General features: G+C 41.8%; 1 protein-coding gene across 3 annotated transcripts in view; it reads left to right on the top strand.

Annotated features, from left to right (window-relative positions):
- EVL (Enah/Vasp-like) overlaps nucleotides 1–23,796 on the top strand; it is a 156,376-nt gene that overhangs the window by 59,491 nt on the left and 73,089 nt on the right. For 2 of the 3 annotated variants that reach the window (XM_082058774.1, XM_082058772.1), the window contains exons 1-2: nucleotides 9,913–10,080; nucleotides 18,815–18,983. In XM_082058774.1, coding sequence (XP_081914900.1) covers nucleotides 10,070–10,080; nucleotides 18,815–18,983 — 180 coding nt within the window. In that variant the 5' untranslated portion in view covers nucleotides 9,913–10,069. Of the gene's footprint in view, nucleotides 1–9,912; nucleotides 10,081–18,814; nucleotides 18,984–23,796 lie in introns of those variants that run through there. The other variant, XM_082058773.1, reaches the window with a different exon arrangement.

The following is a 23,796-nucleotide window of genomic DNA, read 5'->3' as shown; positions in this document are numbered from 1 at the left end:
AAAAAATGGGGGATATAGGAACTATAAAGAACTTTCACCCTTATGAAGTTTAACTGTGTTTGCTACTACTTACCAAGTGTAGATTTGAATTCGGAGGAATTTATATGGTCTTTTTCTACAGGTCAGCATCAAAGAATAACTGAGTTTTCCATTTCTCATGGTTATTCAAAGGTGATTTAGTTCTTTATTCTTCTTAATCAGCATTAATTTGAGGAAAACTCATTCCATTCCCCCTCTTTTAAGTCATTATAGCTTGCCAGATCAGCAGAAGGACTTTAAGTTTCTAGTATACAGTTTTGGAAATTTTACTGAAAATTGCTTTGCCATACATTTTTTTTTCTTTTTTTTCACCACAGCAGTTTTCCAGTAATGATACATTTCAGTCTGCTGGACACTGTGACTCAGTAAAAATATAGGATTCTGCTTCACAAAATCTTGACATTTTAGTAGACCTGCTTCCTTTTGAAACTCAGACAAGAGTCTGTATTGTTTTGTCATCTCCTTGTGCAATGGTCTCCAAAGTGACGTGTGCATGAGACAAACCACTGGGGTATGGAAAGAAGGTTGTAGAACTTCAGTAGTACATATATACAATTTATAGATTGGGGTGCACAGTCAAAAAGTTTGGAGACCATTGTTTTAGTGACTTTTTAGCTCATCTGCTAGAAACATGGAAGAATCTTTGTTATCTCTGAGTTGTGAAAATTGCCACAAACTGTAGGAACATGTTCTCCATATTGTGGACACAATGTACTTTCATGGCAGCTCCAAAACCTGTGACATGGCCTGTGAGACTGATGATGATAATTCTACATTCTGGCCCAAATACATCCTTTCTGGTCAGTTTCCAGCCTTTTTGTGCCTTCAAGTTTTGTTGTTCATAAGATTTAATGAAATTAGCGACAGGCTATGTGTAACCAAAATGCCTAAATATAGCACTGGAAGTGCTTTTAATAGTAAGTTTAGTCCTGGATACTATTGCATATAAACATCAGAGCACTGGAACAAGCTGCCCACAGAGGTTGTGGAATCTCCTTCTCTGGAGACATTCAAAACCCACCTGGTCACATTCCTGTGTGATCTGCTCTGGGTGAGCCTGCTTTAGCAGGTGGGTTGGACTAGATGATCTCCAGAGGTGCCTTCCAACCCCTACCATTCTGTGATTCTGTGACTGTGATCAGTGGTGAAATGATACTGTATTTGACAAGAGCCTGAAGCTAACTGTAAAAGGGATGGTGCATGCCATTGCAGAGGCTTTGGCTGTTGTTGGGTGGAGATGGAGGAGTTGGTGTGGGCACTGATGAAGGTGAGCAGTGATTCTTTGGGATGCTCTCACTACCAACCTCTCTTTAGTTTGTGTTCCCAAGGAAATAAGGCTTCCTAAGGAAATAGGTTGCTTCAGTTTTCTGTCTATCACATCTTTTTCTGTCTTTCTACCACCTTCCCAGTATTTGACCAGCAGACTCAAAAGTTTCAGCCTAGTTTGACAGAGGAATAGAAGTCACTGGTTTGTGAGACTCACCAAGTGGATGGAGAGGAGAGTGATTCAGACCGGAGCCCTTCCTGAGACAAAGGCAGCACATGGTCTGGTTGACCAGCTGCTCGCTGCCAACATGCACATGTTGTGTAGGTGACTTATAGTCAGACAAGTAACTCCTGGCAAGTGGTGCTATATGGTGTCTCTGCATGATGGGAACATTACAGGGGACATATCAAAGTCAAGAACATCAGTTTAGAAGAGGTAAGGGAGGTTGCTAGAGGAAAAAGGGTACAAATCTCAGGAAAGCAAGAATACTTCTGCCAGTATTGTAAATATCTTTCCTCTTCAGTGTCCTGTGCATTGCAGACAATGTGCAGCTTTGATTTAGAAAAACACATAGTAATCTTGCAAAATCCCAAATATCGCACGCAAACAAGTCTGGTGCACAAATGTGCTCAGGGATCCTGTTTCGATTTTGGCACTTATCAAATATTTTTATCTGCCAGGCAATGGGGACAAATCTTTGCCAAGAAATAATGGAAGGAGGGAAGGAGGAGGAAAGCAAGGGGCTGCCAGGATCATTTTTGTTTTGTTAAGTACTGTAAGTAGTTTTGGACAAAGGATTTGATTACTGCATATCTCTATTTGCTAGCTCTCCTTGAGTTTATTTTTACTAAAATAATCTGAAAATTATTATTCTTAGGGACACCCCTCCCCCCAGACTGATTACAGCATGTTAGTATACAGATTTTTGAGTACACTTAGTTTACATTTGGTGCTGTTTTATGTCTATCTTGAAGAGGGCTGTATGTTTTCCATGGTGGGAAAATACAAATTATCAGACCTGCAATGTTCACTTTTTATCAGAATGAAGATACTTAATCTAATACAGACTATGACTCAGTTGTATAGACTGTTGTTTGTGCCCAGGTGTAATTTGTTATTCTTCCTAACTAAAGCCTATCTGCAAGTATTGAGGCCACATTCATTGCCCACCATCATCAGTGCAGACATTGGATTTAAGATGAGGCTCTAATAGCCCAGTATTATTTACCTTGTTTTACTGCCTAACCAAGTTTCTGCTGCAGCTGAAAATGCTAATGGGAGTTTTTCCACCAGTTTCAGCAAGAATGGACCAGGTTTTGTAGTCATGCAAAACTAGATTAGCATCTTAGTAAATGTTGTAAGGGATTATTGTAAAAGCTGCTACTTACTTGCTGTAAGACATGAAAAAATGGGCAGGAATACGGACACTGCCATTTTTACGGGAAAGAGCTTCCTTGTGTGTCTGCTCCACAGTGTGTTACATGGTAATGAAAGATTTGGTGAGCTGACAGGAAGAACTGCTGACCATACCCGTTCTACCTCCAGGGATCCTTCTGCAAGTTGAAGTTTCTGTGTGTCCACATACCAACTATTATTTCCAACCTGTCCTGTTCTGAGAAGCGCAAATATCATAAACAAATGTAAAACCAAGGCCAGGCATTCTTCATCTTGGTGTTTACCTGGAGTCTAGTCCACTTATAACCTCAACAAATGCCATACTAGCACATCTCTCTTCCCCAAGCAGTATTGCTCACCAGCTTTTAAAGCCATCCTGCTCAACACAGCCCTCACTTTGCTATTGTGCTGTGGGCTCTGACTTTCAAGGGATGGTGCTGCTGTCTTGAAAAGTGCTTCCCAATGAATATCAAGTGTTTTCAGTTTGGCAACCTGAACATCAGGCAGGCACATGCCTTTAAAGAACTGCAAGTAATAAAAATACAGTTAAATGTAATTTCTGATTTTTTTTTTTTTTGGTCAGCTTCTTCCCTGCCAATCTGTTAAGGTGGTTTTACATGCTTTCTCTTCAATCCAGCATCCCTTACATCAGAAAACCTTTCCTTATCTTCACACCTGCTAGGCTGTACTTCACCCATCCATGTGCCTCTGAAAAGCTTCTTACAAAAACACTTCCAATGGGTTATGATGCCCACAACATGCTGTAGAGGTGTCTCATGATGCAGGTATCTCATCTGCTTCATAAAACACGAGGTTTGAATTATGTTACTTAGACATGAGTAGCATTAAATAACAAAGGTTTGTACTAGAAATGAACAAATGTTAGTTTTGAGCAGGAAGCTCCTAATCTCTCTGTGAGACTATGTTAAAATTGATGTTTCTTGTTTCAAAATGAAAACTCAAAAATTTATGTGACCACCCCATAAATTAGAAGCTACAAAAAGTAACGTATGCATTCAAATGCCCACTGCCTACAGCTGCTGAAACCACTTGTGATAATCTGTTTACTAAAGACTAAGGAAAAATGCAAGCTGAAGGAGAAAACACATCTGCTGTGGAGCAGTGTTGGGCAATAGCATATGCTTGGTGACATAAATATGAAATTGTTTTTTAGCTGATATCCCAAGTGAGTTTATATTGACACTTAGACCATTGCTAATGGCTCTTTAGATCAGGGTCATTAATTTGCTTTAACATTAAAAAAGTCATGTGGGAAAGCTAAATACACCTCTTAAAATCTGCAGGATAGAAGAAGGTTTGAAAGTCTATACTTTCCAATTCTCAGCCTCTGGAAAAGACAGGCAGTGATAAAGCTTGTCTGAGGCTACTGACGGGAGCAGTAACCTCTCTGCTGCTGGAGCAGGCATGGGTGCTGGGGTTCCATGAGCATGGAGGTGCCTTCTGCCTGCAGCAGGGAGATGCCCATGCTGGTGGCTGCAGTGAGATTGTGGACGTGAAGATACAGTCTTTTGTACCACTGGCTGCCATGAAATGACATGGAAGTGTTTGTTTCATAAGGACTGTAAAATGTCCCAGGCACTTGGGAGCCTTAAGTACTTTCATACTTTCAGGGCAACTTTTTCTGGCAAACTTTGATCATATTGAATACATTTACCATTATATCGTAACGCTCCATTTGTTATAAATGTGCTGATTTGCGGATATGCAATTAGCTGATGCAAGCAAAAAAGCATTATAGATATCCTGTGTATGAAGTGGCAGTTTATTTCTCTCCATATGGTCTATAACTTGTTCCATGCTGCTTAACGTGGGGTCTGGGCTTACTGCCCATTGCTCATCACAATTTATAGAGGGGAAAATTGAAGGCAACCACAGAGTTAATTCTTTGCAATACAATTATTTCCTCAATGCAATACCTAAGCTGTTCGCATCAGCCACACTAGACAGTCTCCTTGAAAGCAGGTGAGTCCTGACTGTTCCCTCTGTGGAGTGAGGGGGCGGAGATGAAATCATCTTAGGAAAGAACACTGCAGGAATTGAGAATCAGACCTGTATCAAGGGTTAAGTCTTGTCTCTTTTAAGTCCATGGCAAAACGTCCTCGGACATCAGCAGTGCATCCTAGGATTGCATCCTAAATTAATAGTCTCAAGAAGACTCTTGTTTATAAAATATACTCAGTGCAGGAACAATTGTTTTGCTGTCAAAGTGGCAGTTTAGCACCTTAGCTCATTGCACATTTATAACTCTTGTGATACTAAATAGGTATATTCTACTCTCCAGTGTCTTTCTTGGTCATTTAAAATGAGTGAAAAGCATGAAAAAAAAAGAGATTTGAGAGAGCAATAGCATATATTAACATTCAGGGTTAAACTTTCTGAGGACAAGGCATTAGTTTTGTCTCATCAGCACGTTTAGCAGTTGCAAATCGCAGTGTATGAGGAATGTCTTACATTCAAAGACTATTAACAGCTGTGAAATTAGTTTTGCGAATCTGAATATATAGCTGCATATTTTATATGCTGTTATGTAGCATTTGTGCATATATTCATATAATTGCCTTGTAATTTATTAAATTTGAGTGTACAGTTTCATTGTGAACTTTCAGATTTCTTAATCATGAGGTCATTAAATGGAAGACATTACCATATGCGAATTTTGAATTTTGTGCAATATAACAAGATGCCTTTTGGGAGTAACACTGAATCTAAACCAACAGATATATATATATATATATCTAAAAAGTTATTTGGAAGCTGTAAAATATGTGCTTATTAAGAAGAAAAAAAAAGGTTTAATCATGTCTGCCTCCAAATAGCTCTTAGATGGTTACAGTTTTATTTTTGCATTATGATTGTAATAGTCTTTTTAGAGTATGCACAACGCATTTTACAGTGCATAATTTCATTCTTAAAAAATTAACTGGGTTTTGTATTTGGAGATGAGTCATTTTGAGGCTGAGACACCCTTCTGCATTCAGTCTGTAGCTCTAAGGTTTGAAAGTATGTAATGTTATTGTCTTATACAAATCATCTTTCATCTGGTAATGAAACTTTCCAAAAGAAAGTGAATACAGTACTTAGACATTTTTGGAACATGAAAAGCTAGTACATGGCTAGCAGACGTGCTGCTTGGAAACCTATGGGAATAATGGGAATATTCACATAACTGGAACTAAAGCCTCTCTTCTGTGCTCAGGAATCCTGATCTTCTCACACAGATCTCAACACATGACTGAAATAATCTGTTTATCCAGCATATGGTCCTTTGTGAGGACTGGATAGAAATCAGCTACTGAGTCTTAGTTGTCATTTGTCCCAGAGTGCTGTTTCCTTCTAAAGTGCTCCCTTTCTAGTCTGGGGCAGCAGAGGCATTTTAGCAATGCAAAAGGGTGATTAGAGGCACTTCTGCTGGAATGTATGCTGTAGTGCTTAATGAAATTAATTTGGCTTATGACGAGGGCGCTGAGGGGCAGTGCTGGCCTTTGTCCCACTCACTGTCACCATTTCCTGGCATGACACTGGATGTGACAGTAGTGACCTGCTCTCTGCTGTGCTGTGGGCTCGCTCGGTGCTCACAGGAGTTGAGGGGAGGCTGAGAGTTTTCAGATGTGCTTGAAGGCATTTGTGTCCAGGAGAACCAAATCTTTAAAACCAGATTATTCTAGCTGAGGAGCTAGCTGATATTATTGTAGCTGAAATTTGTGTGTAAGGAGAATCATATCTGCTTGGTTTAGCAGGAAGACTATTCTGACAACTAAGTGCTGTCTCCTTCCCCCTAAATCAGTGACTGCATCTGTCCCAAACACATGCTATCAGAGAAATAAAAAGGCTGCTCAGAGCTTTCCTTAGACCATCACCTTGCATCCCTCTGCCTAGAACAGTGGAACCAGAGTGGCTCATCTGAGCAGCTAGTGGTTCGAGTCTCTGATTATTTGGAGATGCATTTTTCAGGTTACATCATTCTTTTCTAGTACATGCAGTAAGGTACTGTTTACAAGGACAAGCTCTACAATAATATTCTAAGCAGTGTATGAGCTAGACAGAGGAACTGCCACTTGACTCCAAATGAAGTCAACTTTTAAATTCATGAAAAGCAGGAGTTTTTGAATGAAACAAGGCATTGCCCAAAATCCACTCAGATCTCAAAGCAGAAATGCGTAATATCAGGAAAATGCAGCCAAACTGAAATCCCAGAAAAGTGATAATAAAATGTTTCATTAAACAGGAAAAAAAAAAAAAAAACATTAAAAGAAACCCAACAGAAAAAGGTTTGCTTAAATGTCAGTGAGAACTTACTGTATTTCTTTTTGGTTTTAAACTTCCCCCATCAGTTGAAAACCAAAACCCTTCAGTTATACAGAGATCTGCTGCAGAGAAATCAGAAACTGCAGCTGAACAAGTGATGCCCTAGCAGCCGTCAGATCGACTAGATTTTGACATCCATTTTTTTGCTAGGTGCCATTTCACCAGTAGTTTCTGCAGGTCTTTCAGTTGGACCATGAAAGTGATCTTTTGTAACAGGAAAACCGCTGAATGCGAAAAGCACTCTGCTCCTCTGCTCGAGTTGAGCGGTGTTTGTCACCCATGGTCCCCAACAGAAACTACACTGAAGTGTTTATGTAGCTGGTGTGCTTGCCAAATCCAGCCTACTTCTTACACTCCTCTCTTATTGCTATATTAAACAGGAATCTAAGGTTATTCACATGTACGTTGCACTCTGAAACCACTGCGAGGATGTGAGAGATGGTGTGACCTTCTGAAGACTGGTCTCCTCAGGGCTCTGCAGGTTTTGCTCTCATTAGTGGAAACCTCAGAGCCCCCAGTGCTGACTCCCAGAGAAAGCCCGTGTGCAGCTACTCACTGCCTCCCTGGTGAAATCATGGGTCCTTGCTTAATTTCCAGCAGGTCTTCAAGAGCTGAGTGGCTCTGCCATTCGTGGAGTGCTTTGGGAGGTTACCTGGGTGCCATGGCTGCTCCAGGTTGAGTTTGGGCAGATAGGCAAAAGGGATCAAAGTAGGTGAGAAATATGAGTTTTTTTTGCAAGAGTTTAGGGGAAGGAGGTTCTTCATTTGCATTGCACTTTAGGGAACAGGAATCAGATTAGGTAACACATCCGTTCCTGGTTTCCTGGTTTGTGTAATACCCAGGTGGGCACAAAGTAGCTCAGCAAAATGCTGCAGTGACACATAAGTGGGTGCGAACCCTCCTTCCCCCTTCCACATGCTGATCCTGCACTGCCTTCCTGGCATCATGTTGTGGGGTGGCTCCATTAATGTCATGGGAGAAGTATTTTCTGAAGCAACATGTTAAAAAGTGCTCTTAAGGCACAGGAGGTAAGGTCATCAGGCAGGGAATGCTCATGATGACCCAGGGAGAGGCAGCTGGATCTCTGACTATCCAGTGGGTTTCTTCTGCAGTTTGCGTTTTATATTTGCACGGTCCAGGTTTGTGTAATCACAGATAATGTTTTTAGACACATAAGACCCCTAAGATAATTTCGTGTGAAAACGGGAAGAAACCCCCAGCTTTCTCTGTTTGCAAGCAGAACATAGCAGGGTCCATCCAGTTCCCCCTGTTCTGTTCTCCTGCCATTAGTTCCTCCTCTGTTGTTAATCTTCTCATGCCATAATGCACCCATGCCTTGAGGCAAACCTGTGAAGATTAGACATCTTTTGCAGTGTTTACATCCATGTGTACAACTTTGCCAAACCAAGGAATGGGGAGAAAAGAAGGATGATCTGTCTCAAGGGCCTGCCACCTCTGGGAGGCAGCCTTTCCAAACCACTGCAGTTTTACTCCAGGTGAGGTAGCACTTAAGTATTAATTTGCTGTCCTGCTCTCCAGGACCTCCACTCCTTTTGCTCCAATATTTTCAATTATTATTCCTAAATTTGCAGGGTTTCTATTTGTGTCAATAGGCCATCTTGCTGCTATAGCCAAATGGCAGTGCTCAATTAAAGGAGGGTCAAAGCAGGCAAACGAGAGCCTGCAGAGATAACAAAGGAGGGAGAAGCATTACTGCAGAGAAAAAACAGGCTCCCTGTTAATGGGAACATGGATGCATGCAAACAGGTATGTTGGCAGCTCACGGCAGGTGGAAATAAAGGCTTTAGTCTTTCAGGAGCCTCCTGCATGCACAGCATGGTCAAGGAGGCTTAGTTTTGCAAAGCACGCTAATTAAAAAATAGATGGTACACAGAACAAACTGTCTGAAAGGCAGTAGTGGATTGCACGTTTTCTACAGGACAAGCCATGAGATGAGGTATCCTTGTCCTTATGGCTGTGATCTCCGCAGTGGTTACTCCAAGACAAATCCCGTATGTGATTTGTGAGAGGCTTAGCATGGGGCAGGCAGGAGTGCAGGGGAGAGGTGATGAAGTCTCATCTTTGCTGTCTCCAGATACCAGCTGGCTGAGGACCTGCCTGCTGCTGAGCCAAACAGGGGCTCCCCAAGCTACTGGCGATGGAGATAGGGCAGGCATTGCTTACATACCCCGTGGAGCAAATTTTGTCTTGTTTTTTAAACGTTGGAGATTTCTCCCATGTCCTTCTATAAGCTACTTAATCGATTAGCTACTTTCTGTGAAGATGCATTTCTTAGTTCATGCATTTATGGTGATGCCCCAAGTAGGATGACAGAGAGCAACAAAAAAACCCTTTTGCTCTGGCTGGACCCTGAGTTAGCAAAGTGTAAGGCAGCTCCCATCCAAAGGCTGTATTGCCATGGTAAATGAGAGACTGTGTAGGAGCCTGGGCAGGGAGGTGTGCCAGTTCAAGCTTTGGGCAGGAGCTGGCCCTCGGCAGCTGTGGGCAATGCCAGGTTGGTGGCAAGGCAGGACGGGTACCCCCAGTATCAACGGGGCCCCTGGGTTTGGTTCTGCACCATGCAAATGCCCATGCCATAAATGAATAATAGCAATTTTTTCTGCGTCTGAGGTTTGTTTGCTTTTGCTTTTTCTTGGACAGTGAACCTTTACAGTGCCTTGAGAAAATGAGCAAAATGTCTTTAATATCCATGCCACCAATGAGGCAAAGGTAGTGCATCTAATCTTAATCTATATTGTTTGGACTTTCGTTCAGTAAATCAGCTAAAAGAAAGAATACATTTCTTCTTTAAAGTCCCTTCCCCGCCCCTGCCGTACAAGTGTTACTTCCTGCCCTTCTGCTCTCTCGGTAGCTCTTCCCTTTCCTGTTTTGGTTATAAGTCTTCATAGGGACTCCTGGCTTGTCTCCCTGCCAAAGTTTTCTTCTCCTCTGCAATCAGGTGCAGGAGCCTGTTTGGGTTTAAGCACAGGTGCTGGATTTGAGTGTATAATCCTGTGGGGTTGCCTGACCAGGTCATCCTCCATGGCAGGCACGTAAGTACCTGGGGACCGTGCAGGATGGCAGGAAATTTGTTGACCGCGGGTAATGTGACTGGGTGGGAAGGACAGCGTGTGTTGTCATAAATGCAGAAGGTCTGCGCTTTTCTTATAGCCTCGAAAGATAATTTATAATTGTATAAAATGGTAATTAAGCTTTTATGGCAATGTGGCATTAATATGCATCCCCTGGCAGTTAGGGAGAGGCTGTCTTGACAGAGCGAGCCTCCTTCATTCCTGGTCTGCCTCCGTCTGCGCCAGGGGAATTGTCACAGGTTTATTTGCATTTCTTCTGGGATTGAAGGGAAACCAAGGCAAAGCAATGCCAGCTTTCATGAAGGACCTTGATGTTGATTTCCTGTGTTCACTTAAGAGCCTGCCACTCCTGATTATTAGTTATGATTATGATTTTTCAAAGCCTTTGTTTAAGGTATTGTTCTCCTGAAATACGGGCATGGCTGGCCCATGAGCGAGAGCCCTCAGTCAGGTTTTTTCGCTTGACAGTTCAGTTCAGGGTATTGCACAATGTGTATTTTACAAGATTACTTACTTCTTGTTTTTATTTCTGTAATTTAAGGGTGAAAGGAAATAGTTTATATTAATAGCAAGCTCATCTAGTCAAGTTGCTTTTTTACTGTTTTTGACTAATTGGGTTCATAGTGTTTCCCCGGGCCATTTACTTTATTTTTAGGAACTTCTAAATATTTACTTGATACTTATTTTTAGGAACTTCCAAAGTATATCCTCATGGTGATATACAAAATCTCAAACTGAACCACACTTCACTGCAGAAAGAAATGTGGCCTGAATTAAAGCAGTGGAGTTTCTCCATTAGGAGACACCAGTGACCCAACCTTGTTGGAGCAGGTGGAAGCTGAAGGGAAAGTTTTGTGGAGCACAGCATGGTGCTGGGAGTCTGGCTGCCTGGCAGCAGCACTTTTCTGAATCACTGCGCTTCCTCTCTGAAGTGCCTTTTGCAAAGCAGCTGTCTTAAAGTATTTTTTTTTTGAGATGTTGAGATACCAATGACTGGAGTTCCCTGTAGAATCAATTACGCTTCAGCTTGCAAAACCTACCAGGAAAGTGATGGGTTGAAATTAACTGCACAGAGTAATTTCAAAATCTCAGCAATATAAGCTAAGCAGATGTGCCGGCTCACAAGGGCATCAACCTGCAGCCACTCCACTGGCCCTATGTTTCCGCTGATGGACAGAGGTGTTACTTAAGTGCCGTGGTGGAAACCAAGAGGTCAGGGTTCTCACAGACTTTCTCTGGTGCCGCTGAGGACTGAGGTGCTCTGGACTGGCAGTCAGGCCCAGGTGGAACACCTCTTCTGCTGCATTATCATTTTGCATACATTATTTGTTTTTTGTATTTCTACTCACTTCTCTCATGCTCAAGAGCACTGAGGGGTGACAGAAAGTTATGGAAGTTTCTCTGCTCATTCCGGGATTGCGTGCATGTTCACAAATTTAGCAACTCATCTCCCAAAGTCCTTGCTCAGTGTGAGACCTGGATGCCTCATAAGCTGTCTCTTTTTTGGTTTCCAGCTGAAGTGTCTGTAACGGATGTCTCCAACTGGTACTGGACATGGCAGTTCCCACTGGGGATGCCAATGTAATCAGGGAGATTTCAAAATGAATGTCTCATGGCTAGCAGAAAGAAGAGTAACTCTTAAATAATCTTCCTTCTGGAGGTGGACCTATATTCATCTTACTCTTACTCATGTTCTGTGTACCAGTATTTCCATTTCCTGCTGTGTAAAATATGTATTTATCTTGCAGGTGTGTCATGACTTTGTTTAACAGCGTCAGTCTTTTTGAGAACTGTTAGGCAGGAGGCTTTGTATATGCACTATTTTATTGTAATTATTTAATATTAAACTGTTTAGATGCTGGAGTTTAACAGTGGAGAAAGGTGATGGCCAGGCACCTGTGGCAGATGCTCGGTGCAAAAGGCTCATCTCCTGCTGGCGATGCAGCCACAGCCCAGCGCCGAAAGCAGGTCTTCCATGTGTACATGCAAGCTGAGCCAGAGGCCAAAAAACAGCAGCTCCTCTGGGAACTGGGCTTTGCTTCAGGCTGACTGAGGCAAGGGCTGTACTGACAGAGAGGTCTCTCTGCACAGGCAGGCAACCAGGAGTGCAAATTGGGGACTTCTGGCCACTCGGTCCATGGGTTGGTGTTTCAAGGTGTCCCACGACATGGGACTGAGAAAAGCAAATGGAGATGGCGTGTGTGGCGCCTCTGTATTATATGTGAAACTGTGACTGCTGTTTTTCTACATGTCTGCTGGAAATTATTTGGATGTCTGTGTGTCCCTGAGGATTGAAAACTCCTATCTGGCTGTAAAATTCCTATGGATTTCCTCTATCCTTTAGTGTGATCAGCAGCAAAATGCTCATTTCACTATGAGGTTTTGCTGCGTTGCTGAGGAAGTAAGTTCTTCAGTGCTCTGGGACAGAGAAAGGGTGAACGATGGTGACAGCAACTGTCCTGCAAGTTGGGTTGCAGAGGGAAGTGGAATTTGAGAAAGGAGGTCCCAAAAGGAGTCACAAGCCTGGCTGACATTGTGTTGGAGAAGTGAGGCTCCAAAAGAGAAATGGGGTCATGAGCAAAGCTGGTGGTGAATCTCAGGTGGGAAGGCTGGAGAGCTGCTGTGCTAGTTTTGGCAAGTTTTATTGGTAATGAGCTCATATCTCAGATATGAGCTATATGAGCCCAGATGACCTGACTGACTTATGTTCAGACTGTCTCTCAGGTGTTTTGTTCTGTAAATCCTTTTGTCAAAGAGAAATGTCCATGTCTTTCTGTAAAGTTTACTACTGGAACACTTTCCCTGCAACGCAGTCATTATTATTTTTTTTGTAGTGAAAACAATTAAAATGTTTAGTAAATTAGTCCATTAGAATTTGCAGTACACTTAAAATGCTGCAGGAACATGACTTGAAGCTTGCTAATTTTGAGGTTAACGCAGATACTTACGACACAGACCACACATCTCTCTATGCAGGATTTTGTATTTGTTTGCTGTTTAAGCTGACATTGAGAGAATTCTGTCAGATTCTTAAATCAGCATCAGCATCTATTTCTTGCGTGTCAGGTTTAACCACACAACTGTGACTTTCGGTAGGCAGACTCAGTGGACAAGTAGAGCAACACGTGTTAAATGGCTTGTGAGTTATCTCACACATTCTCTGTGCTGGGGTTTTGTTCCCACGTAGAACGAGCCTTGGGCAAAGTAGTATTAACACTTTCTGGCACCAGTAAGAATGGTTAGATCAGTCAAAAATTATTTTTAATTATTATTCATTTAAAGGGGAGGAAATGGATGGGAATGGCAGTTAAAAAATAAGGTAAATGTAGGTAAAAGTAGCTGTTTGCATTTCCTAAGAGTACCAGAAGACAGCTTGTGTGAAGGTGAGAGAATCGTGAGCAGCTTGAAAGAAGGTAGATCTATAATAGATTCAAACCATGATTTCTATCAGGGAAGCTTTCACAGTTCATGCTAAGTGAATTTCTGCCTCAAGGAAACAGTTGTGTCTGTAAATACAAAGGACAGTGAAAGTCTCCTGGTCCAGCTGGCGTGCTGGAGTAGAGCCCACAGAATTAGATGGTTCAACCCTAAAGTCGGTTAGTTGCCCTCATTTGTTATACCTTTTGTGAGCATGATTTGGTGACCCTCCAAAAGCAGTACAAAATTGCCATGGCTCTAGGAGAAGAGTCTTTCAAGAAGTCTTTTAAACCTCCCCCGCTGGTGCTGGAACGGGATCAGGGGTAGGGCTGGGATAACCCTGAGCCATGGCAGGATCTGCTCCGGGTCACTGCTCACAGGTGGGCTCAGCAACTCGGTACCGTGCTCTGCAAAAGTTTTATTCCTAAGTAGAGAAAATAGGTCAATGAAGGAGCAGTGCAGCTTGGCAGCTTGGCTTTTTCAAGTCTGGGACAGGAGAGAAAAGCCTTGGAGACTCTTCGGAGCCTCTCTACCAAAGACTTGCCTCCAAACGTTACGATTTGCTCCCTTTTTTCTGTTTATTCTCTATGCCAGGTCTTTTGTGGTTCTGTCCTGAGCTTTTTGCTTATATATTTGGATAACCCACTGGACTAGGCAGGGTGAAGCAGGAGGACTTTTCTTCAATCTGTGGCTCCCCCACTCCCAACCGCCACAGTAATTTCTGTCATTTCATTTTCCTGTATGTTTCCTCCTCCTATTTAATTACTTGCAGGCAGCCAGGTAATATCAAGCAGCCCCATTAAGCCTAATATAATTCACAAAAAATGTAGATACTTCCCCCAACACTTCCAGGGTTATCTTTCCAATACTCTTCGTGGCTCTCTTTTTTTTTTTTTTTTTTTTTTGGCTACGAGACCTTGATAATCGTAAATTTACTAAAAGCCAGGAAGAAAGGACTGCATTTTTCAAGTTCTGCACAGATAGAAGAGGAGAGACATTTATGGATGAAGCCACCTTTATTGCAGCACTGTCTCAAAGTGCAGCTGCATTGCTACCCTCAATTGCTCCCCCCAATACATTAGTCTCTGTACCTTAACTGGTACCTCATTTGGGTCTGGAAGAGCTTCTGACACTGTTGCTAGCAAACCAAGGAGGGTACAGCAAATCTGTGGGGCTGGCCCAAGCATGCCATGCAGCTCAGGCACTGTGCTTGGCTGCCCACCCTTACTGGGGCTGGGCAAGAAGTGTCAAAGTTGGCTCTTGAGAAGGGTTGACACCAAAGTAGCTAATCTGCTGATCTTTGAAGACAAATCGTAAAAAAAAGAGATGGCAGATAGTGGGTCAAAATGAGTTACACAAAATGAAGCAAACAGTCTCTCCTGCAAACATACTTTTATTTTTTAATTTATAGTTTTGCAATATTGAAATAATATTCTATAAATCTCAATGGTGACTGCTGGATTTTAGCTACCAGCTGTAAATGAAGGATTTCTCAGTGCACTCTGCTTCTATCAGATACTAAGTTAAGCAGATTTAGGCAAACAAGTTGTCCTGGTGCAGAATTTTGCCATCCCACAAATGCAAAACACTGAGGAGAAAATGTTCTCAGAATAGAGAGGGGGGGATATTAGGATTTGGATGTAAAGTGGTCTCCAGGAAGAATCCCTTCTCCTCCACATATAAATAAGGTGTCTCAAATCTGCCACAGAGCACACAGCAGCACATTGGAGTAGATGTTATGCACAAATGTGAACAATGCTATAATCAAGACCCCTCCGTAATGCATTTTTTTCTTTTTTGCAAGTAATTGCCTATGATGGAAACCCAAGTCGGTAAGCCTGACGACTTGCATGTTAGTGTAATGTAAAAAAATCAGTAAGGGAACTAGTAATACTTGGAAAGGTATGTGAAACTTGATGAATCTTCTCTTACACATATCCGTTTTTCAGTGACTGTCATGTATTCTTAGGAAAAAGGGCAAGTTCTAGAAGCTACACTCATGAGTTTCTGGATAAATACTGATATCTGCCAGACTTTTCTCATGGAGGAGGAATATGACTGCACAGTAGTGTGACTAAACCCCATATTTATTATTATTATTATTAACCCTCTGTTATGTGTAGTTGACAGAAGTATTAATGGTGAACTGTCTCAAAAGTAACAGAAAATTTTGCTGGAGCTTTGTGAAACCAGCGTTGCTTGATTTACTTTTAAAGTGATGGACTCCACAGAGGGTAATAGAGATGTTTGCACTGACCTTTATAAGAGGAACATTTTATTGAGTGTTTTTAGGGAAGCCCCTTAAAGCAGTAGTGGGAGAGTTGTGCTTTTTGTGGACAGGACGAGTAAAGAGTCTTCAGGCATAAAGAGTTACACCTCCATTTAGGGTGAGACAGCAAGCTTGCAATCTGTCCCTGGGGGCGTTTTAGGTTTTGAAAGATTGATGAAGTGCTTTGCAGGAAAGGATTCCCCTTGTGCTGCACTTGTTTTATGTTCCTTTCTGTTATTTCACTGGAGGCCACATAACAGGCTTAATCCTGTTTCCATTTAAATGAATGATGAAAAACTTCCATTGACTGCAGGCAGAGCAGGGATTGAGCTTGATGTGTTGCCTTATGTTACAGTAACAATTGGTTGTCATGCATTAAATATTGCTCCTGGGGTCTATATCTGTATTTCAATCAGGAGGTTGCAGAGGGGTTCTTTGCTACAGTTTTCAGTGGCAGCAAGGTCTGAAGGCAAAGTTGCTGTGTCCACTGGAACCTGGCTATGGCATTAGGAATAACACCACGGTAAGGCTCTCATGTCTATATGGTTAGCTTGTAAGTAAGGATAATTTAATTATTTTTGAATAATTAAGGAGCCCATGACACTTATGGGCTCCAAAATTCACCTGAAATGGAGACAACATTGAGCTTCAGACTTGCTCTGATGAAGCCAGTGACATGCTCTTGCTTAGTTTAGTACAACAAGGCTTGTAGCGACCAGCAAGGCCTGGGGAGAGGGACCTGGTGTTGTCATGTTGGCTGAGTATGACTTTCCTGGAGACCGCAGGCTGGCTGGGCAGGGGTTGCTGTGACCCCAGGCAGCTGATCCTCCCCCACCTCTGGAGCTGGAGGTGGCACAAGACACCTGGTAGCACGGGCAGGTGGGCACCATCCAGCCAACAGGACCACATCAGAGCTTATTTTTAGCCATTCTGCTTCCACATCAAAAAGCCAATGCAGTGTACTTGCCTTTTCGCTGGTGCGTTTCTGTCCCATCCTCCCCATCTGTGAATCTGAGGCAGAGCGATTGTCCCCGGGCAGGCCAGGAGGATGCAGGCAATGCCGCCGCTGCTGCCAGTCTGCGGCTCTCGCACCAGTTGGAGGATTAGGCAGGCTGGAGTGAGCTCAAATCCCTCAGCTGCTCGTGTCAGATATGGAGAAGCTGCCACAAGACATCAGCTTACCTTGAAAAAGGGATGGAGAGGTATTTGCTGGGTAAGTACATCAGCAAAGCCGCAGCTGTTCTCCAGGTATCTCGCATAACAAAGCAACGGCAACTAGTGGATGAGCTTGGTTTTATAAATTCTGAAGAATGTAAATAAAATATTGTTTAGTCTTTCTGATTTGAATATATTGCTCCAGTAACAGAATCTAGCTGTTTCCGTCATTGCTCCCTCTGTAAATGCTGTGAAGAGTTTTCAGGCTCACCCCACAGCCTTGACGAGGTCTGTGGGCTACCTGGAGGCTGTGTAAAGTGACTGGGGAAACAAGCCAGCATCACTAGGATTTAGTCTACAATGGGAATGCACATGCCTTTGAAATCTTTTTGAGACTCACAAATCAGAAAAGATTGAAAATTGCTGCTGTAATCTGTCCTGTTCCTCTTAATATTTACAGTAACGTGCTCCCTTTTGTTAAAATTATGACAGTGATGGGTCCAGGTGGGTTTGGGTTGGCAGCAGGTGGTATAATTTACAAGTGGTGTAATTTGGACTGGTGACAGTGGAGGAATATGGTTTAGCACCACCCAGGAGCTTCTCCTTCACTTGTTGGTGTACTAGTGATGTATTACTGAGGCAAAACCAAGAAGTACATGCAAGAGAGGGAAAAAAGGGGTTTGTGTGCAAAGTGGATTATCACTTGATATTGCATTGCAGAAAATTATTTAATATGACTTGGGCCAAGGAAGGGAGGTATATATCAATATGTATACGTCTAAAGTTAATAGGCATGAACATAAGATCTTTGCAGTAAATAAATACGAACCGTTTTATGTAGGCCTAATGTCCACTATTTACTTGTTGAAAATCCCTGTTACATTTGAAGCTCTCAAAACTCTAAACTTTGAAGGATTCATTTTCTTCTTTGTATAAGGAAACCTTATTTCTTCTGATATAAGAAAAGTGGCTGGAAAGCCAGGATGGCAGGAAGTGAAATCCTGATCTGTATTGACATGTCAGCTCAACAGTATTTGTCAGTGGCATTTTTTGCACATGAAAGGTGTATTTTAGCATGAATCAAGTAAGTGTATATTAGTCACAAATATGCAAGCAGGAGGTAAAGAACTGATGCATTTCTATGAATCTACAGAAGAAAAATAGTTATTAATGCTGTACAAAACAATGGCTATGTACTTTAACACTGAAATGGAGACATTCATGTGTTCCCTTTTCCCACTTTCTTTGCTACTAGGATGAAGGAAAAAAGAGTTCATCTGTGTTTTGTACCATGTATTCTAGGACTTCTAAGTGCGTCAGTAGGGCTGAGTATTAGGCGTCAGCTGGATTAATGTAATTGATTTTTTCAGTTTACCTAACGTGGCTTTTGGTTCAAGATCTGCTTGCTTCCAGTTTTAAATGTGTAACTCTGCTATGGATATCATGTTTATTTTGTCCGTAAGCTGTAAAATATTGGTAAGTTTTCATGCAAATGTGTAAGGCTTCACTTGCCAATAGGTGCATAAAATAAGTGGAGCATTCATACTGTTGGACAGTTTTCATAACGTTTGTGTGATACTAACTATTCCTTGGGGCCTAATATTTTTATAGAAAACAGATTATCAGTTCCAAACAGCAGCATACGGAAGGGTTTTTTAAGTCTATGAACACATACATGCCAGCTTTAATTTAACAGGCAGATTGCATTCAAAGGATTAGCAAATCTCTTATAAAACATATGTTGTAAGTAGTTCTGATAATTTCTGTTGGTTTATTTTCCTTGAAATATTTTCAGTAGTAGACAGCAAATTCCCGGTTTTCTTAATTCCTGATTTTGTTGTTTTTGCTCTCCAGCGAACAGAGTATTTGCCAAGCCCGGGCTTCAGTTATGGTCTATGACGATACCAGTAAGAAATGGGTGCCAATCAAACCTGGACAGCAGGGATTCAGCAGAATCAATATCTACCACAACACGGCCACGAACACCTTCAGGGTAGTTGGAGTTAAACTGCAAGATCAACAAGTGAGTAACTGTATCAAGTTTCCTGTAAATTAACCTTTGATCTCTTTTGATACCATCAGTTCTATACTTAATGCAGTCTAGCAACATTTCCTGCTCCCTGCGAGGTGCCTACGAATTTGCTTACTCCAGTCATTCGGATTTTGTATAAGTTTTTGTGCAGAGAATGTATCATAATTCATTACTGCTTATTTGCAAACAGAACTTTTGGTAAATTTCTGAGATATTTTAATGTTACTTGTCCCCCCCTCCATTTTTCCTTGTGGAATGAGTCTTATTTCATTCTGCAGGTTTTGCTTTCAGCTCCACCTAACTTACTTTTTCCTCATTTTTAGCACTACTTATAAAAAAGAGAAATAAATAAACTGTTCTGCACTGCCATCTCATACAGCATGATTGTGACATTGCTGTGATAGGTAATTAGTTCCTTGTAATGCGTTTTAATATCCTAGGTGCACACTGTGATCTGATTTACAGCAGCCTAAGGCCGCAGGACCTCCTTGGGTATTAAAGGAGTTATATGGGATTTAGATAATCAGAACTGGGATCAGACCCTCCTCGGGCACTGGTCCCAGCAGCCTAGCTGGTGGGTGTGCCGGGGGGTGCATGCCATCCATAACTACATGTCCTGTTTAGACCCTAAATAACAAAAACATACTTGGGTGTAGTAGCGGTGTTATACCATAGTGCCCTTTGCATTTTAGAGCAGAGATTTTGGAGTCAGGGACTCCCTCTGTGTGTTGGCGTGGGGCGGGTGCGGCAGTGGCAGCCCAGCCTGCCCAGTTGCCCACCTCCCACCTCACCCTGTGCCCTCAGGAAAAAGCAGGTGACTTTCTGTTGGTTCAGAGACTGGCGTTGCCTCCTGGGAAGGTGTGATGAGAAATACAGCCAGTGTGAGATGGGCAGGGGCAGGACAAGCCAGGCAGGAGCTGGGGCACCAGCACCTCTCAGCTGCCACCAGTGTTAAATTGACCAATCTGCTCATGGAAATGCACATGATGTCCCTCAGCTGTCAGCTGTAATGATGCTCGGGGCAACTGGAGAATCTAGGCAGGTTGCTTACTGAAGTGTTAAAGAAGCAGCAGAATAGAAATGAAAAGAAGAAGCAGAATAGAAATGGGTGGGGGTTTTAGCACATTGGTTTTCAGCTCCTTGTAGTGCACTTTTGAAACATTTGCCATATCTTTTGCCACTGGTTTTATCCTTCTCAGTAGAGCAAAGGCAAGATATTAATATAGTTCAATTTCAAAAATGGAAAAAAAAATTGAAAATAAATTAAATATAGTGGTTTGTTAGTCAGTTGTGAAAGCCAGTGTTGCTTTATAGAATCATGGAATCACAGAATCATTTCAGTTGTCAGAGACCCTCAGGATCACGGAGTCCAACCATGCTAGCTGTTTATTTTACATAGCCAGGAGAACATAAATGATTTTCATGTGACTACAATCAAAGATGCATCTGAGTAACTGGTCTAAAACAAGCAAAAGTCATAAAGTCTACATGTACATGTAAGGAAAACTCTGTACCAGAGGTCTGTCTTAATCAGAGAATACAATTCAAAGACTAGAACAACTTAAAAGGTCAAATATTGATCTGTACTTTAAACATGTTTTGCATCAACTGTAACATTTTATTTGTTTGCAAATGTTCCTACTTACGAAGAAGCTGCATGTCATCTAAAAATCATCTCAACTCAGAAGGAAACAAAAGAATATATTTTTCTAGAGTGTAAAGACTAAAAATCCTCCCTCAAACAAACAAAAAATATGGGTTACCTTAGTCACTTAAAACTGTCTAAACTATTTGCCTTAAATATTATTACAAAAGTTTGGTATTATGAATAAAGGAAATTCAAGACAGTGTAGCATAGTAGTATTAAAAGGAACATTCTGAAAGTATCAAGATTCAGAATTTAGTATATTTTATATGAGTCTCACATGGAGGCATAAGCTTGCTAGGCTTGCTAAGTATTTGCATTTAACAAGAACAAAGATGAATTTCAGTTAAAATAATTCTCTGTGCAAGCCATTTCATTCTTGCTCCCAGGTTGTGCTAAATCACACTGAAGGCAAGGTTTCAGTAAAAGCTGCTGCTTTGCCAGGAAAGCCATATTTTTCGGAAAGGACCAATCTTCAGCTAATGTGTGATTTGGCATATAATGAAGCTAATGAAGCTGCACAGACTTCCAAGAGTTGAGAAGCTAGTTTAAGATACGTAACACAACAATACCACAGAGGAACAATTTTAAGTTTGATTACATACTGTTTGGCAAGGCACAGACTAGAGTAATCTTCATTATTTCACCCTTGCCTGTTTCAAATGTTTCCCTTTTAATTTTTGTTGTTTTATATTACACCTCTAATAATCTCTCATTTTAATTTGCATCACCTTTTTTTTTAACATGTCTTCTTGTGTAAGCTCCTTTTATTGTCTTTTTCTAGTTGCCTTTCTGTTCTCTAGCCCTTTTTTTGGTGCCTGTGTTAGAGTTTGTGATACTGTCCTCCCATTCTGCTCACTTTATCTGTGTTCATTTTCTTCTCTAGCTGATGGTGTCTAAAAAGTTCACCGCAAAGAAATATGGTTTTTAGAGTGGCAGAGCTCCAGCATCATTCTCACCACCAGGAAGTGGTCACCAGCCTCTTGTTCTCCTTTTGTCTCTGAGTGACGTGCTCATCACCTGCTTGCGTGCAGCAGCAGTGTGAGATGATGGACCAGCAGCCCATGAATTCCCCTTTCTGCTCTGCCCACACGTGCACATTTGCATGAACTCATGCTGGTGTGAGCAGTAATCTTCAGAAAACCAGCAGTACACTTTTGAAGTTTTTGAAGTAGCCACAGAGGCCAGAACTGGTTTGAAGCCAGGGGCAGATCAGTGTTACAATCGCTTGATGTCATGAGCTTTGATGTTTCCTTGCAGCCTTCCATTTTCTCGTAGCCCAACAGTCACAAGCAAGCGGTTTACCCGTGTTGTGACTTGCTGGCGGTTGTTGTAACCCAGCCTGTTGTAGAGGTGAGGTGTGTTAGCTTCAGTCACCATGCAGGAAGTTCGCAAAGCTAAAAACATACAAATGGTCCACCTTTGTGGCTTAGCTGACACGCACTAGCTCCCCAGTTCAGAGTCCTGATCAACTGAGGGCTTAAGATCATGGGTTTGCATGGAGTGATTTCAGCTCAGGATGATCTAATCACCGAAAGGCATGTGCTGAACAAATAGGCAGGGAGGAGGGTGCAAGTCAAAAGTGCATCATATCTCCTGAGGGTTTGGTGTATTGATGTGGCTAAGAAATGAGTGTAAAAACAGGGCCTTGGGGAAGGTGGGACGTTTGACATTTGAACCTAAGCCAAAACTGAAATGGGGACAGCATTCTTGGGATATAAACTAAACCACATTTTTTTGAAAAATAAAGAGCTAATTAATCAGCACTGTAGCTTATTAAAAGTTGGTCAGGTTTGGGCCTGCTTACAGAAGTAAGGAATCTGGCCTCAACTGTAGCAGTTTTTAGCTGCTACGCCATACCCACCCTGGTTGAGCAATCATATGACTGTTCCCATGGCAGTGCAGCAGACCCCAAGCTGATAACAAACTCCCGAGCCATTTTGTATTCTGGAATATGAAACTCTCAGTGAAGAATTATAGGAAGAGTTAGAAAAAGAGTTGTTATGGACAAATCCATTACTTATTTCTATGGGATTTCCAGCAAGTTTCTCCAGTTCGCCCATCATAGACTACGTCTGTAGCTTAAAGATGAACTGTTGGTCTGCTCAACATGTCAGATGGTATCTTGCTGACATATGAAGCTTTAGAGTAAAGATCCCTTAGAAGCACCTGTAAAACAACCCTTATGCTCCAAACAGGGAGACCTTCTTTAATTATTGCTCTGAAGCACTTAGTTACCATTGTGTGCCTTGCAGAGTCTCGACACCATCTGTACCAGATACCTGTGTGCACTCATTCTTAACAACAGCAGGAGAACCCATCCTCTTTTTTTTCTGTTTTCTAGAAACATTAGCCAAAGGAGATAAAATGAAACTCTGGCTATTTTACATTTCACTTCCCAATTTTAAACTCTCTGTTTTGAGTTTGAAGACAAGGTATTACATGTGCAGGCATCCTGATAATGAAGGACAACATTCAAATTCTGTTTTTATTTGACTGAAGGAATCAAGCTCTCAGAACAGAGTGCATGCTCTGAGTTTGTTGAGTCAATGTTCTGGGAAGGCAAATTTTGAACAGTTTACCTGACTTCTATTACATGATTTTTGGCATAGGTTTTTACAATTTCTGTCTTTCAGTGTCCAACTGCTCTACACCTTCTGGTGCTCCTTAGTCTTTAATAGTGCTTGTCCTTTGAAATGGGATATTCTTTTTGTGGTTGATAAATACTCACTTTGCAAAGTCTGATAGAAGCTCACACTCTTCTAAACATTTAATTGAAGATACTGGCTGTGCCCTCCCTTGGTTAAGCTACTCAGTAGTGGTTGGTACATGTTAAAACTTTGTTAAAGTACATGTTAAAAGTTGGTACATGTTAAAAATTGGTACATGTTAAAACTCTTGGGTTAGTAATCCAGGCATGAGTCTACTTGATACTTCACAGACCCCTTGAGTGTGAGCAACATTGGTACAGGCTCTCCCAGTGGCAGGATGGGGATGGTGTCACCGTTTTTCAAGAGAAAAGGGCCATCTAAGTTGTCATATGTATGAGTGAGTTCATGGCTTTGCTGTGGCTGGAGTGACACGGTTTCCATGTCATTCTGGTTGGTGTGGGTTGCTTCCCTAAAACATGCTGTTGGTGCAGTTCCCATTTTCAGGGGA

Source organism: Streptopelia decaocto (genome assembly GCF_964273445.1).
Source record: "Streptopelia decaocto genome assembly, chromosome: 7".
NCBI lineage: Eukaryota > Metazoa > Chordata > Aves > Columbiformes > Columbidae > Streptopelia > Streptopelia decaocto.
Note: the sequence above shows the minus strand (reverse complement) of the source record. Positions and strands in the feature narration are given on the sequence as shown.